General features: G+C 35.9%; 4 protein-coding genes and 1 long non-coding RNA gene across 14 annotated transcripts; 2 read left to right on the forward strand and 3 right to left on the reverse strand.

The window, feature by feature from the left end:
- Positions 1–367: 367 nt before the first annotated feature.
- LOC105272380 (MRG/MORF4L-binding protein) lies at positions 368–2,302 on the forward strand. The gene is made up of 4 exons (XM_011314487.1): positions 368–523; positions 649–770; positions 843–1,209; positions 1,368–2,302. The coding sequence occupies exons 1-4, from the start codon at positions 400–402 to the stop codon at positions 1,520–1,522; spliced, it is 768 nt and encodes a 255-aa protein (XP_011312789.1). The 5' UTR covers positions 368–399; the 3' UTR covers positions 1,523–2,302.
- RpS28b (Ribosomal protein S28b) lies at positions 2,165–2,657 on the reverse strand. Its single transcript, XM_011314486.1, has one exon. The coding sequence runs from the start codon at positions 2,572–2,574 to the stop codon at positions 2,377–2,379; it is 198 nt and encodes a 65-aa protein (XP_011312788.1). The 5' UTR covers positions 2,575–2,657; the 3' UTR covers positions 2,165–2,376.
- Positions 2,658–2,996: 339 nt separating this feature from the next.
- Positions 2,997–10,161, reverse strand: LOC105272384 (stromal membrane-associated protein 1). Of its 4 annotated transcripts, XM_011314499.1 has the most exons (7): positions 10,071–10,161; positions 9,738–9,818; positions 8,808–8,990; positions 8,236–8,369; positions 6,839–7,720; positions 6,578–6,748; positions 2,997–5,897 (listed from the first exon to the last, which is right to left on the reverse strand). In XM_011314499.1, the coding sequence occupies exons 3-7, from the start codon at positions 8,923–8,925 to the stop codon at positions 5,799–5,801; spliced, it is 1,404 nt and encodes a 467-aa protein (XP_011312801.1). In that variant the 5' UTR covers positions 8,926–8,990; positions 9,738–9,818; positions 10,071–10,161; the 3' UTR covers positions 2,997–5,798. The 4 variants fall into 4 exon arrangements, with proteins under 4 accessions (XP_011312801.1, XP_011312800.1, XP_011312802.1 ...); XM_011314498.1 differs by lacking the exon at positions 10,071–10,161 and having other exon boundaries at positions 9,738–9,993; XM_011314500.1 differs by lacking the exons at positions 9,738–9,818; positions 10,071–10,161 and adding an exon at positions 9,536–9,729.
- On the forward strand, positions 9,153–10,216 carry LOC105272383 (uncharacterized). The gene is made up of 4 exons (XR_892748.1): positions 9,153–9,484; positions 9,557–9,642; positions 9,985–10,080; positions 10,140–10,216. It is a non-coding gene; the product is annotated as an uncharacterized lncRNA (long non-coding RNA).
- A 446-nt stretch (positions 10,217–10,662) lies between these two features.
- Positions 10,663–15,195, reverse strand: LOC105272382 (progestin and adipoQ receptor family member 3). 7 transcript variants are annotated; one of them, XM_011314496.1, is made up of 9 exons: positions 14,750–15,082; positions 14,502–14,677; positions 13,616–13,766; positions 13,400–13,552; positions 13,044–13,320; positions 11,953–12,337; positions 11,789–11,874; positions 11,372–11,512; positions 10,745–10,828 (listed from the first exon to the last, which is right to left on the reverse strand). In XM_011314496.1, the coding sequence occupies exons 1-6, from the start codon at positions 14,813–14,815 to the stop codon at positions 12,327–12,329; spliced, it is 834 nt and encodes a 277-aa protein (XP_011312798.1). In that variant the 5' UTR covers positions 14,816–15,082; the 3' UTR covers positions 10,745–10,828; positions 11,372–11,512; positions 11,789–11,874; positions 11,953–12,326. The 7 variants fall into 7 exon arrangements, with proteins under 7 accessions (XP_011312792.1, XP_011312793.1, XP_011312791.1 ...); XM_011314495.1 differs by having other exon boundaries at positions 11,372–11,733; XM_011314493.1 differs by having other exon boundaries at positions 11,641–11,874.
- Between the last annotated feature and the right edge of the window lie 929 nt (positions 15,196–16,124).

Genomic DNA, 16,124 nt, shown 5'->3' on the forward strand with positions numbered 1-16,124 from the left:
CACTGTCTGATGTTGCCCTTGTTTCCAGCGATTGCCGTAGTTAGCGACAAGGCATCGCTTGAGATCAAGGTTCGGGTTTTGTCCGCGGAGTAGGAAGGCGTAAAGTTGTCAATCGCGAAAAAATTCCCTCCATCCGGGCCTTAATTAGTAGAGAAAAAATGAATTTTTACAGCAGAATGAATTACTTGTAGATCACTGGACACTTCAATGTTCTCTAGTTATTTTCCGCCGATGAAGACTTCCCGTTTTATCTCCCACCCTATCTAGAGACCTCTCAACCTTGTGCCCTGTCTTATCGACAGGTACAGCCTCTGATTTAGTTCCGCAGCCACCGCTCGATAATTTCGCTGTTGAACCCCCCTATAATCTGATTTTATCTGTGTATTTACCTATATTTTGATGCAAGAAGCCCTCGATCCGATGGCTGTCAAGGAAAAACAAGGGGATTCCACCGAGGAAATTGACTGGAATGTCGAGAATGAGGTGCAACTGTTCTTCGCGATGAATGGGCACAAGCCAGTTGGTATGAAATCCCAATTATTTAACCCCCAACACTCCAAAAAACTCTTATCACCGGTTGTTCAGGTTATGTTATTAACTCCTCTCAGTACTTTCCGTATTTTTTAATGATCTGTCCATGAAAAATAGGTGTCAACAAGTATTTTCACATGGTCTGTATCTGGGAGAAATTTCGTGCAGCCATTAACAAAGATGTATCATTCAAAACCATCTGGGATCACCTGGAGACGATGTACGATTTGGTGGCATTGGTAAGTGCATCCTAAACCATCTCTTCATTAATTCCTCGAATTATTGATTTCCATTCAATTTTTTTTATGCAGGATGACACAGAAGATCTGCCATTTCCTAGCAGCGAAGTAGACTTCGCCCTTCCCGAATCCGAATTCCTGGAGCTTATAAAAAATAAACAGAAGGAGGAGACTGACGTAAAGTCCAAGGATCTCAAGGAGAAAGTGAAGGAGACGAAGAAGGAGAAGGAGGTGAAGGAAACTCCAAAGAAAGAAATTGTGACGAGGGAACAGAAAACTCCAAAGGAAGTTGACAAGAAGAAGGAGGACGTTAAAAAGGTTGTGAAGGAGCCAGAGGTGAAGAAGGAGAAGCTGAGGGACACGAAGGATGTCAAGAAGGATAACAAAACCCCTAAAGGTCGTGGCAAAGGGAAGGACGAGGGAGAAGAGCCCCTGCCAGGTGAATTAATCAATTAATTTCTCTAATTACTACAGTAATCGAAATTTTTCACTTACCTTTCATCATGTAATGAGGAATCCAGATTATTTGATTCCTCTTAGTTTTCTGATGACTTTGTTGTAGTTTCATGATTGATTAATAATTTGTCTGTTCAACAGTTCTCCCAGTGAAGAAGGAACGAAAGGACTCAGATACCAGCAGAGAAATTCCGAAGAGAGTACCGAAAAGACCAACCAGACAAAGTATCGATAATGCCAGTAAAGCATCCTCTAGTCCTCGTGATACCCCACCCCCAAAACGTCGGAGAATATAAACCCTTCACTCGTTGGCCTGCCTCATGGCAGATTATCTCACATTATTCGCATTTTCTCTTTTCATGAGTCTAAGATCAGCTTGATTTTATAATCTTCTTGAGCAGCGAAGTAGATTAACTGCCAGTGAAAATTTAGTGCAACATTTCATTTTCATTTTCAATTCAGAGGACTTCGGTGTAATGTAAATAAACCAATCGTTTTTTTTTCGTACAAAAAAACCTTATGTAGTTATTATCGTCAGACATCTCAGAGAATGTAGAAAGTATTCGTAGGGCTGACAATTATTCTATTATTTGTAAATTCATTTTTTATTAATGAGCAGTTGGTGATTTTTGGAGTTGAATAAAAATCGTAAAAAGTTTAGAAACTTTGGGTTATTTTTTTACGTATCATTTCCGAGTCTGAGGATACCATTTTCATTTTTCATGATTATCTAATTATTTTAAGAGTGAATTCATATGAAAATTGTGGGATTTCTATTTGTTGTGTAGACTTTCGGAGAATAGTCGCTGAAATGTTTCTTTAGGACTCAACAAGAAAACAAGTTGAATTGTATCATATAAGCTCTGAATGATTAAAATAAACAAACAATGGCTCAGAGAACTAGGTGAGGACGATGAAATGAAGCAAAAGATGAAAAATTTGTGGTTACCAGCTGTGATTTATTAACATAACTTGGTGTTAAACATCGGTGGAGTGACACGATGACGAAGAGGTATTCCAAATCGTGCTGCTACCCTCGGCGTTATTTGAACAAAATGTCGTGCTCTCGTTACGAACAATCAGCGAATAAATCCAGGAATGCAGCTGGTGCCAATTTTCTTCTTACGTAGGTATTGGAGATTGAAGTTCTTCATCGCAGTCTCCTGGCCTCACGCTCAGACTCGAGTAAGGTTAGGAGGTCGCCCTCACGAACCGGCCCCTTGACATTCCTGATGATCTGGCGGTTCTGCTCACCCAGGAACTCAACTTTAACTTGTGTACATTGTCCTTGGGAGCCTGTACGACCCAGGACTTTGATCACTCTTGCGAGAACAACTGGTTTATCCATTTTATTTTGAAGATGCACGTGGCTTTGTGCAACCGTTCAGCAACGCAACGAGGAAGCGAAAGAGACAGATCACCACTTTAATCAAGTGTTGTCAATGGTACATTCAAAATGGCGACTTCCGGTCAGTGTGATTGGCGGATTTGCCACGCGGGGAGAGTCAAATTAAAGGCTGTCATGTGAATTTTATATTCACTAAATCAGTATTGATTAATCTCAGTCATTAATCAGTCATTAAAATCAATTTTAGTATAGAATATCACATTTTCATAAGAATCTTTTATGAATATTAAATAATATTAATAGTTCATTATCCAATTTTCTTCGTTTTGCATCTGTGTGAACAAAAAAGAAAGATCAGTTTTTTTTGAAAAATGAATATCAAGATTATCTTTGAGGAAATTTTCTACAAAAAAAAAGAGAAATATTTATTCAATGTTTATTTCCATATCATCATGCTCTTTATACATCCACGCATTTACAGTCATCGGTATTGGCTCATGAATTCGCCAATATCTCGCTGATGTATACATTATTTTATGGAATAAACCCTAAAAAATTAATTCGATTGACGTTCAACGAATGTATTATGCATAATAGTACTGCTATCACCTCCTCATCTCAGTCCAATTTGTGAGAAGTAATAAAATAATAGTAATTCGTAGAAAAAAAACACGTGGACCTATTACACGCTACAGTAATAATAGTAACTACAACAATTACCAATGGTACTTAAGTTCGTTTTCTTGTATGACTAAAGATTAATACAATTGTAATTACGACAATTTCATTTATCTAACATTTCGTTCATAATCGGTAAACAATTTAATTGCCAGTCGTTCATCAGTAAAAAACGACAACTTTAAAATTTTCATTTACTTTCGATTCGATTTTATTCGATTCGACTCGATTTGATTCGATTCGATTCGATTCGATTCAATTCGATTCGATTCGATTCGATCCCGACTTTAGAAATTCCAATTATTCAAATTATGGGAATAATTCCCTTCATTCACAGTGACGTAACGAAGAATAGGAGACAAATTAAAAAAATTCCATGTCCATTACGATAAGAATCGTTTGAAACAGATTTTTTTTATTGAAATCATTGACGCCATTCATTAATGAATTCGCAAAATAATCCGTTTGAAATTTTCGAGATGATGTATCTCCAAGAGCTTTTTTCTGAACCAATAATTTTCCAATATTTTTCTCCCTCCAATGCACACTCTCACTCATCCACATAGATTCACCCATTACCTTTCATTAAAAATTAAAGTCAATAGACTCCTCTACATCCATCAATCGTCCTCTACGACCGATCAATCAACTTCCAGCGACAATTGGGATCAATAGTGGGAGAGAGAATAAGTTCCAATTGCCGCAACGGTCGAGACTAGTTTTCGATTGACAGACAATAATTACGTACTCTGCGATCAAAACATGATCTTTATTTAAACTCCGGCACTAACAACAGGCCGATTACAATACTTTAATTATTTACGATTTTTAACAATTAGGCGTCCCAGTAGAACAAGTCGATAATTCAGGAGGAGAGTAAGACTTATTGTCGAGTTGCGTATGTTTAAAATAAAAAATTTCATTGGACGGTTACGAAATTAATTTCTTCGCGTGGAGACGGGAAGTGATTTACCAGTTCTATTAATTGTGGTATTTAATAATCTTCATAATGAGCTCCTACACATCACGAAATAACTTGAAGAACTTTCTCGACATTTTTTCTCTGACGACTCTTCACCTCCGAGATAATTAGTTAATAAAAATTCTACTTGATAACGTGCTTAATCACTTCATGTTCCGTCAATCTTTGTGATGTTTTTTTAATGGTTCCATGGATTATCCCAAGGAGTATCCGTCAAACAAAAATGGGTTCAATTTCCAAAACAGAACAACCACAGCTTCCAACAGAGTTACACATAGCGCACGATTTCCAACTCGACAATTTATTGCTGAAGCACATGAAAGAGTATTAATGTTAAACTTGCCAGAGATCATTGCCAAGTAATTTTCCTCGGATCAATTGGCTTCAGTCAAGTTCAAGTGATATCTATACAAACCGAACAAATTTTCGAAATATTGGGGAATTAATCTCGTTGTTTTTCAAGAATAGATCGCATTGAAATGACTTTTATATTGTTCTCTACCAGTAAATAAATTAAATTTTTTAACAGTCCATGGAATACCCCTGACATCCTCAGGTAAAATATTTCGAGCAAATCGAATACTTTCGATATTAGAACAATAATAACTGTTTTCAATAATAATTCTCTTCATCTGCAATAAGGCGAATTATCTTGACACGGTAATTTTATTTCTCATTTTTTTCCTTTGCAAGTAATAAAATATGCATTGCAATTGTTATCTATAAGATTATAGTATTTACAATTGTCAAATATAATGGTGATTGTGTTGTGGATAATATCATGAGATGACATTATTTTCCCATCAATTTGAATTCTTTTTATTCAGTTCTGACAAAATATTCATCACGTACGAATTGTTTATGTTTACAACATGAATTTCAGTGGGTAAATAGAAAAATCAGACAGTTCTAAAAGAAACCTGCAGATTATTTTGCAAATATCTACGCAGGCGAGAACCGGAGAAATTCGTAAAAAATATTTCACGAGAAATTTCCTGTCCATAAATAAAACCCCTCCCAATCAAACGTCATAATTTTGGAGGCATTAGCAGAGTAATCTGTAGAAATAGGAATTAATTTAGTTGTCAACTGATACAAAATACAAAGATGAATTTTTTTTTGATTTTGCAGCGAACTCGAGAATGAATGAGTTTAGGAGAAAAATTAGAAGGCCATATTTTTCTCTCTAGAACCCCTCATCACGGAGATACGTCAGGATTAATTAAAGTGAAAAATTCCTTGTCTCCCCTGTGAGATCACATTTTATCGCTTCACCACTAAACTAATCTTCATAATTTTTATTTTACAATTCACAAATATATGGAAGTTCGTTCCTGAACATGTCTTTCCACAATTCTCGTTCAACGAAGGATAATTTTTTGATTAAAAGGTGACGGGTCAAGACGACTTTCACGAGCAGAACAGTGCGCACCTGACAATTTCAATGAACCGGACACACAATTGATAATTCATCATCTTTCTCTTCACCTTTAACACAGATAAGATCGAATGGGCGTAAAGGTGAAAAAAATAATCAATATCTAGCTACCAGTCATACACGTCGTTACTGCCACAAATTGCTCGACAACGTTTGACCAGGAAGTGCAGCAGGTGCTGGTTTCCCCAGTCCCCCCAAGGACATTTGAGACATCTGCTGGGGCAACTGAAATGTATCATTAAAGGAAGTCAATTAGTCCCGAGTATTAGAATGCTATAATCGAATTTCGTCGCAGTTGATAGGATTCTCCTTTTTCGTTACTCGCTTCATTGGAATTTATTTCGAGTGTTAAAAGAATTACTGAGTAGAAAATTATTTTCAGATGACATTTATGGTTCATATTATCATGAAAATCCCAAGAATCAATGAAGAATCAATGAAGTAATAACGTAATCCATTCAAGAGAAAATAGGCTTTGAAGTTAATGAGAAATTTTTTAACATAAATTTTATTTAAACCAGTTGTATTGAATTCAATGGGTTGTATGTAGTCGCATCTAATGTGGCATTGAATTAATATCTCTGCACAATTGACCGAAACTTTCCTTTCACGTCTATTCTCATATGAATTTAATCAATCCAAATAAAAGAATCACTCTACATGAGTGTGAATAAATGAATCATAAGTTTCCACACAATATGAAAACTTCTCAACAAATAAAACAAATTTCACAGAAATTCTGTTATTTTTCTTTCTCTAATTCTAATATTCGAGGATATTATGTAAAGATTCAATTCTACACTTCTTCGATTCTCGTATGTACGAAATATTTTTTAAATTGTTTTCCCAAAGCTGAACTACAATATTTAAAGTGGTTTAAAGTTTATTTTAAAAAATCATTTCACCTGCGTCATAAAGGCATTGCTGACTGGAGCCTGAGCAGCTAAATTAAAGAAGGGATTGCTCCCTGGCGCGGGTTGAATATTCTGAGCAAGCATTCCATTCCAACCATTATTGGTGGATGCTGGAGGCTGTCCTATCTGCATCATCTGCGCTCCTACAGGTGTCACAACACTCTGCTCTCAACGGAAAAATCCATTAGTCCTCAAAAAAGAAGTATATAAAACCTAATAAACAAAAAAACCTTGAGAACTCGAAAAACTCACCGTTTGTGTCTGCATGCCAACTCCATGATTTCCATGATTTCCAATGCCATTGATCTGATTGATACCCCCCATCTGCAGGCTTCCTCCAAGAGGATTAATCCCAATGCCATTAACATTCATCTGACTGCTATTAATCTGCATTTGTCCAGGGACATGATTAATCTGTCCAAAATTTCCCACATTTTGTAAAGGTTGTGTGTACTGAGGTATTGCCTGTTGATTGAAAATACCACTTGCAACACCAAATACTGACTGCTGACTCGGTGTCCCATAAAGTGCGAGAATACTGTCTTTAGTCATTTTACTTTTTTCCTGAGTGGTGGGCGCTGGTTGATTGAAGAAACTATCCTCATCAGCTTTACTAGCAGTCGATGATTCGGTGGTGATATTCGTTGAGGTTGATGTTGGTGCGGATGATGCTGTGGGTGCAGCTGAGAGAAAAGAGGAGAATATGTCGTCCCCAGAGCCAGAGCCATTTGTGCTTGTCTGATTCGTGGGTCCATCCAACCCCAGGAGGTCCAGGGTAGCCCCACCATTGTTGGTAGCTCTCGATGGCTTTGGACTCACTGAACTGCGGGGCTTTGGCAGTTGGGGAACTACTTCAGGCTTTTTCACTGGTGGGAGAGTGCTCTGGATGTTACTGGATTTATTACCTTCCTTCTTTCGTCTGCGCTGTCTCTCTGCCTCCTCATCAAGCTCCTTATCCCAATTGACTTTAGGAAGGGTTGGAGGCACCCACTCTCGGGCTATGTACTTTTTATGCTCATATTTGGCACGAATGAAACTCTCAAGGCTGCAATCTGTCTGGGGACGGCGAAATGTGTCAGGGAGGTTGGCTTCGTACACAGCACGGGCTCGGGAATTTCCCATTTGTTGGAGACTCTGTGGGGAAGAGGAAAAATTTATTCAATTACTATGGAATTTATATAATTCATTCAGTCGAAGAGGAATTAAAATTCAAAGCTTCTTCAAGAATTTAAGTAGGATTTTAATTGATGAATATTTTTGGCATAACCGAGAGCGGAGAATTAATCATTTAATAATCTGTAATTAATTCAAGTGTTCAATAATTCTCTGTAAAATCATCAGGGCATTCGGAATCGTGAAACACATTGCCATGATGGTTTATCGTTTATGATAAACAATTTGTTTCTGTAAGTGCGGAACGTGTGGTTTTCCATCGGACAATTGGTGATAAGACGAGTTCCCCAATGAGTCATCAGGAAAACAGCTGTCCTATCCCTTCCCCTTGATTTTTTAATATCTCGAAGAAATATTAAACCGCACGTGGGAGCATCTACTGATCTGTGCTAATATCTTCAATTATCTGGTATAATAACTGAGGGATGATACCTATTGCATTAAAATAATTATGAAACAGGGGATTATATAAATACCACAACTTGCTCCGGTGTCCAAGTGTCTAGATTAACAGATTTGACTTTGCTGATGTGAACGCCCAAATTTCTGTGGATCCCTGCACAACGGATACAGAGAAATATCCCCAGGTTCCAGCTCGCCCATCTTGGCCCTAAAAGTATTAAAAAAAATTAATTGATAAAGAAAATATAAAACGGAAGATATTAAAATTAAAATGAAACTGCATTTCTTCATAAATCGAACGTGAATATTTTCCTAATGAAATGAAGATGAGAAATGAATGATTGAAAATTGAATTGAATTGATAAAATAATCTTGTAAATGTAGGAATGCCATCGGAGTTGTATATGACGTTGACTTGTGATCGCTGTCAGTCACCCCTTAGTATGAAATAAAAAATCCATGAAGGAGAGACTAATCCAGGAAGACAAAACTAGGTCGTGGTAAATCGATTGAATCTAAGGCATATTAAACTTGATGAGTGATTCAATGTCAGGAGAGAAGACAGATAAGTCTACGTCTGAATGATTGTTATCAGACAGAGATGAACAAGTGGTGAACACTTGGTGCTACGTCAGCTAGAACAAACCTTTGGCATCGCAGTCGACACAGTACTTATTGTCCTCATCCCTTAACATTTGCGTCAGGAGATCCTGACATTTATCCTGAATCTGCTTCGCACGCTCCTTCTCGAAGCGAGACGTCATGTCGGGTGATATTACTTGATCACAAACTTCGGTTGATTTTCTTTACCACCAAGTTGATACACTTGCTGTGGAGAGAAAAAAAAAATGTATATCCGGGTACTTGGTTTATCCACTGAAAGTTTCACGGATTGTGGAGACGCTGATGCGACGGGGCCATGACACGAGTGAACGTCACAACCAGGGAATTGTCAGGTGGCATGAATACTCGCAAGATTGTGATATTTAAAGATCCTGAAACTTCAGTTCGAGTCACAAGATGGCGGGACAAGTGCAGAAACATAGGGTTTGAGGGTTAAATTTCCACCAGGAATTTCAGTAGTTGACATCTCCAGATATTTCGCCGACAAGGTGACCTTCAGATATTTAACTGACAAGGTACGATGATTAGGATAGTAATTTACTGGATTTTACGTCGTTAGTACATGATTGTAATATGGAAATTTTGGTTTGTACATTCACTCATTAATTGATAATAATTAATCAATTTCTATATGATGCCGGTCTACATGAAATTAACGGGTCAATTGAAAAGGAGAGGTTGGTAATTCGATAGGAAATGGTTTGTACATGCATTATTAATTAGCTAACTCGAAATTAATTATGATTTAACTCTTTCAATTTAACTTCCAAGTCGAGAATCGATTGTTCCTGTTCGTTATTGGCCATCACATTCAATACTGCGCATGCATGCACACACTGCACTTAATTGCTTTTGAGGTAAAGACAAACCTTAAAATGAATTATATAAGATTTCATGAGGGATCAGGTATTTTATTGAAATGAAAATAAGTATCTATGCCGTGATACATTACCCTTGCATCCGGAGATTCCTTCTCTTTGAAGATTCTGACCGCTTGGAGGTTATGTCTGATGAAATTTGTTGAGTAACATTGCTGCAATAATTTTTGAATAAGACTATTTCTCATTATTGTAAAGATTGTAATGATAAACTTTGCGTAATAGAATGAGATAAAATGCTAATTATTTTTTTAAAGAATTTTTCAGTTTGGAATAATGCCATGAGATGAATGTGGATTGTTGTTACGATTTCATTTGCAGATCAATGATGCAACATTGAGATGATGTATCAAATGAGTTTTCATTGAATATAACTGAGGTGATGATAGATAGCGAAATTTTCATACAAGATTTTTTGTAAGTCTCATTTTGTCCTACAAGAAAGGTTCTTATAAAGATTCTCCGATGTCTCCTAGATTCAGATATTCGTGAAAAGCGTCTGAATTTTTATGATGTCCATTTAAGCTCGGACGTCAATTTTACCCGAGCCGCGTCCAGGGGGACTGATCGAGAACGTCGTCTTCTGTTCAGTTAATCCCTCGCATGACTCCGCAAAAACTTGTCAGGTACTGCAAGTCAGAAGAGCCGAAAAATCGCTTATCATAGGCTTGCATAGGTTGTGATACAAACTCGCAGTATATGGCATGGAAGAGCAGTAAGAGTAATACCAGAGGAACAGCCCTTTTGGAATACTTGGCAGGCGTGGATTTGAAGATCTTGGACAAAAGCTCCAGCCCCACTTTCGGCACCTCGAACATCTCCTTTCCTGAATTTCACTTACTAAGGCAACCCCACAAGGATATTCTCTTTCAATTGGCGTTATCTTTTCAGAGCAAAATGACCAGAATGCCAGAATGCCTCAACTACCCCGGAATACTCACATCGTCCGATGTTTTCCATATGACACGTACGGTACTCCGTCATACGAAATAAAATACATCAACTTCAAAATACGTTTATTCATCACAGTATTACGGAAGGATTATACATCCATACTTATTTATATATTCAATATAAAGTAGACCAGTGTTGCGCCAATAAAAGAACGCAAAGACGATCAACAAATGCCACCATTGATGAGAGGACCCGACGTAATCAACATAGCCTATTGAGGAAAAAACAAAAATTAATTAATTAATAGCTTTCTGTAGATTATTAATGAGAAAAATAGGTAATTCCGGAGATAATTTCACAGAAAACTCTTCAGTTATATAGCGCGATGGTTTGATATTTCCCGATTTCCGGTATGTTCTTGAATTTTGTTAGATATGACTCTGATTTCAGGTATCTAACTCGATTATTTTTCGAGAACCATACAATTTCCGATTTGCACTAGGATTTCTTCTCAATTCTTTTTATCTAAAAATGTGGTTCTAACGCAAAAATCGTTCATTTCATCTTGTCACCCAAACTTTCTTGCGTTTTTAAATTTTGTTTCAAAAAGCTGTAATTTTTTTACCAGAGAAACAATATTCAAAAACATACGCTTTTACAATCATAAGGTGGAGCAAAAAATTGAAGGCAAAAATCATAAAGACGAAAACTGAAAGGCATCTATTCATGATATATTAATTACATGGAACTCAACAGAAATAAAAAATATTTTCTATACAAGACGTCAAACTAGGTAATGGATATTAATAGTTACGGTGAAATCGACCGACGTGATGAGAGATAAATTCGTTGCAAACGGTGAATTCTCATTTCATGACAGATATTTTCGTCCATCTCTCACAGCTACTGTAGGTCTTCAAACTCAGTCCTGGGGGAATACTTCTTCGACTCCCGCCTGTAGGAAAAAAAATGTTGAATGAATTCTCGAAAATCATCTATACGATATTTATTCTCGTTATCATCACTTTAAATTTTAAATGAAATTTGAAGATTGCAAACTAGTTTTATAATTTGGCCAGTAACTTTTATCGTTTCACTGGACTCAAACCAAGTGCCCCATCGATTCCAGCATTTTTTTTAGTGATTCAGTGGTTGCAGACTCGTCATCAAAGATCTCTATAGAGCGATAGGATTGCAATGGGGATTCAGTATCGAAATCTCCCTCCATTACCTGTACTTCCACTTCAAATTCTTCGTTGATGTCTTTCCTGCGCTTATTCAACACCTCGAGTTCTGGTACTCCATCTCCATTTTCCTCTATAAAGAATTGAGAAGAAATTCGAGCAAGATGAATTCGAAAAAATACCGATGAGGATTTCTTAAATAAATACTTACGTAAATAAAGTTTGCAAATTGTTGCACACATTTTTTACACCTTGACAGCTTGGAATATTCACTATTGTTCATCAAAGCGGTATGAACAATAACATATCACATGAAGTACTGAATAATTTCATAACTTCTTTGCACTTTTTATTTCGGTTTTGTAAATATGTGATTGATTAGTTCGATGGTAATTCCATAGCCAATCAGACGACTCTCACGCCCAGAGTTAGCCATCGAAACATGAAAAATTGTACACTTAAAATTGAACCGTTTCAATGTTTCCATGCAGAAACAGAATTATAATTCCAACATAAATAATGAAAGATAGATATGCCGGAAACCAGAAGTGCACACGAGGAACTTTTTCATATGGATCGCCATATTTATATCACTGCTATTTAAGAAAATGGAACGGATAATTTAAAAATCAGTCTTCTTAAAAACGTCTTTAAAAAATCTTTTTAAAAGAAAAGCTGTAGTTTTCTTGATTACTGATTTGAAATTAGAGTATGGGATAAGAAGAAAAAGCAGAAAAATTGAAATATTTCGAAAAATTTGAACTAACCGGTATCCTTATCATGAAAGCAGAGATAGGTAAATGAAGTTCGCCTGAGTCGAAACTCGTAAGGCTGATTCCCTATTGGTCAACTCGAATCCGAAGTCAAAATTCAAATTCAGCGCACGGAGTGCGCAGTAGATCTCGTATATATTATGATTGCTTGTTATAGCTGACATCTTGACGAATATTTTGAAAAAGAATAATATCGGTTGGATAGTTTTTGAGATATTCCACTAATTAAATCTACAAACGAATGAGAATTTCTCAAAAACGACTGGATCGATTGGGCTGAAATTTGGCACAGAGTTAGTTGTCATCAATACCTATGATTCGACAAAATGACGAATTTTTCTGAATTTTTTGGGCCGGTTAATTCTACAATTTTCAAAATAAACCAGATGGACATCCGCCCATACACACGGGGTGGTCAAACTTCGTATTTTTACGTTTCAGACCATTCTACATCGTTTCCAAGCAAAATTAAGAAATCGAAAAATAGAACGATTACAATTCTTCCATTCGGAAGCAAAAATGTAATTACCTGGAAAGAAGCGTTCAGGTATTTTAGTCTCCAAGAGGAAAAATGCGAATGAAGTTATGGCATACATGCCGATTATCCTGGGGAATAGTTGCTGTATCATAGGGTGCTGTATCCCCATAACTATTATACCATGAATTGTAGGTATAACTCCATAAGCTGCCCAAGCAAAAAGCACTGATATTTTTACGTTCGAGCTGAAGTTGTATTTTGGAATTTGCATTACAACTGCAATTATGAAAATTAAGACTACAGTGGAGATGTAGAAGAATCGATGATTCTGGAATTGAACATACAAATTAAATGAGTCATAATTAAATCAGAAGAAATGTTCACACGGGGTTGTTTGAATAATTTACCTCATAACACGAAAAAGCGAAATGAACTCCTGTTAGATAAATAGCTAATAAACATAAGGAAATACCCAGCATGTCAATTGCTAGGAGAGTGTTGTAGATTGTGTCACTTCTGCAGGAAAAGGTGTGATAAATTGCCGAAGTAATCAGACCAATCTGCAAGGAAATAAATCAATATCAATGAAAATTATTCTACAATCGCAGAGATTCATAGTCTACCTGGAAAATTACACTCGCGAATATTATGACTGCTTTATCTGTACTTGATAGGTCGAGAAAGTGAAGGTCATGGAACGTTAAACCGAAGAACCAGAAGAAGCCAATCACGTGACTCCAGATGTTTATTGTTTCGTTGGTCCACCAAAAGGCGCTAGAAAAATTTTCATTGTTTACATATTAACTCCAAAATATTGTGATTTTTTTTTAATTCAAATTCCAAATGTAATTAAGATTAATGATTTTGAAGAGGGCAATCTTTTTGGAATTGTCAAAAAATTTTTTTTCGTTTTTCTATTCTGGACGTATGATATATTCAGAGTGTACCTGACCGACCGAAAAATTCAAAATGCTGAAGTGCCTGTTGGAAAACTTCTTGGTAAATTTCCATGAAATTTCCGGAGAAGTTAGTCAACATTATTATCAGAAGAATCACTTTTTTTTCGTGCAAAAATCAACCAAAAAACGATAAAAAATTGAAGAATATTTTTGAAAAGTCTGTTAAACAATTAATTTCCGGTTTATGCATTGACTGTACGTTTTACTAATTGTAGCGATTTTTGTTTAATATTATCAGAAAAACCGTGACGAATGCAGTACTTCTCAGTCTATCTAAAACATCGCTACAGGAATCCTTGAAGAAACCGTAATTTCATTTTATTCATTAAAAAAAAATTTTCAACAATTTGAATATATAATACTGTCTCATTAAAGCTTTCAATCGTCCATACATTTGATGACCTTTCAAAAAATCGTAAAAATTGGCTATTTCCGCGCGCTTAATGGAATTGCTCTCAACTCGATTTCTTGTCTCTTAGTAAATAAAATAATTCCATTTTGATAATAGAATAATGTCAATATTAACGATCTTAATTTTCTATAGACCAACCTTTCTACACATAATTTATTAGTTCTACAACTCCTGTACCCATTCAAAATGTAAGGATTATGTGTGAGAAATTCCGGAGCCTCGGTGATCGTAAGAATCCGTCTCATTTGCTTCTCCTCTTCCGAAACATTACTTTGTAGCAGAAATTCGGTACAGTTGTCTTTCGAATTAATGACCTTGAAATAGATAAGGTAAATAAAAATAATAAGGGAAAACGTTGACAGACAGATTGTCTATTTATGACTCACAGTATTAGCGGTTGAACTTCTCAGTTGAACCTTCAGTCGAGATGCAACTCCAATCTTTCTCGTCATTTTTCAATTCAGTTATACAACCGATTTCCTTGATAGTTATTAGCATTCGTGTGATCGATGCCTCAAGATTTGCATGGAACTGTAATAGGATTCTATCGTCAAGGAAAGCGCGTTTATCACTACATACCTTATCATTCTTTCGGTGCAGTAGCTCAGCGATAATCAGCATAGTAACAGTCACATTGTTTTCACGTAATGATGTTTGCGAAGGAAGAAAAGAGGGGCTTGGTCAGGTTATTTTCTGTGTGCGTATGAAAAAATTGTTGCTAATACCTACCGTTCAAGTCTGCAGAATGACTAAGCAGTATTTAAAAATTTATTAAATCAATCGGGCCAGTGTCAACTTTTAAAGGCGCATTAACGCCGCCAACAAAGTAGTTTTCTCATGCCGATAAGTTGAAACTACAATTCGGAAATAGAGAAAGACATTTTTCAGTTGATTTAGCCTTTGATCCTTAATTAATTCAGCTGCCCCGGAAATTATATCAATAGATGCGTAAAGGTGCCTCGAATAACATATCAAATTGTTTACGCACAGTTCAACTGGGAAGATAAATTAATTGATTAAGAACTATTTGATGATGTTCTTATGCTTGCCCAAGAATGAAAGAGACTGGTGATATTTATTTTTTAAGATTCTTTAATCTATTGCAGAACCGTATGAAAAATTCGAAATTAAAAACTTTTAATTCGAATAAGAAATAGTCGCTAAATCGTACCTGAAAACTCGGATTTTAGGGTTCAGGGATTGGAACACTTACGAAAATTCACATCCCCCTTGTAGTGCATCCAAACCTTAATTACAGATTAATATTAATTGGGAGATGCTGAATTTACTTTCCACTCGTGGATGATATAAAAAAGATTGGAGGGAAATAAAATTTCTATGAAAACTCCGAAGAGACAAATAGCGTTCCTAGAAAGCGTAAACATTATTTTTCTTTTCTGATTAAGATAAATAAATAGGCTATTGCTTGGCGGTTCCGACGATATATTATTTCAGTAGTAAAAAATATGGCCCGCAATTCCTAAAACGATTAAAACGATCCTCGGCACAAAATGATAAAATACATGGGATTAGTACGGAATTAGATAATCCCTCGATTTTGAAACTCAATTAATCGTCATTATTCGTAATTTACCCATTCCGGCCAAAATATCGACGTGCGGCCTGATGTCTCGATCTGCGTTGAGCAGAAAAATCTCTAATTTTAGATAATAATAATAACAATAATAATAATAATAATAATAATAATAATAATAATAATAATAATAATAATAATAATAATAATAATAATAATAATAATAA

Source organism: Fopius arisanus, unplaced genomic scaffold, assembly GCF_000806365.1.
Source record: "Fopius arisanus strain USDA-PBARC FA_bdor unplaced genomic scaffold, ASM80636v1 scaffold00168, whole genome shotgun sequence".
Taxonomy (NCBI): Eukaryota; Metazoa; Arthropoda; class Insecta; order Hymenoptera; family Braconidae; genus Fopius; species Fopius arisanus.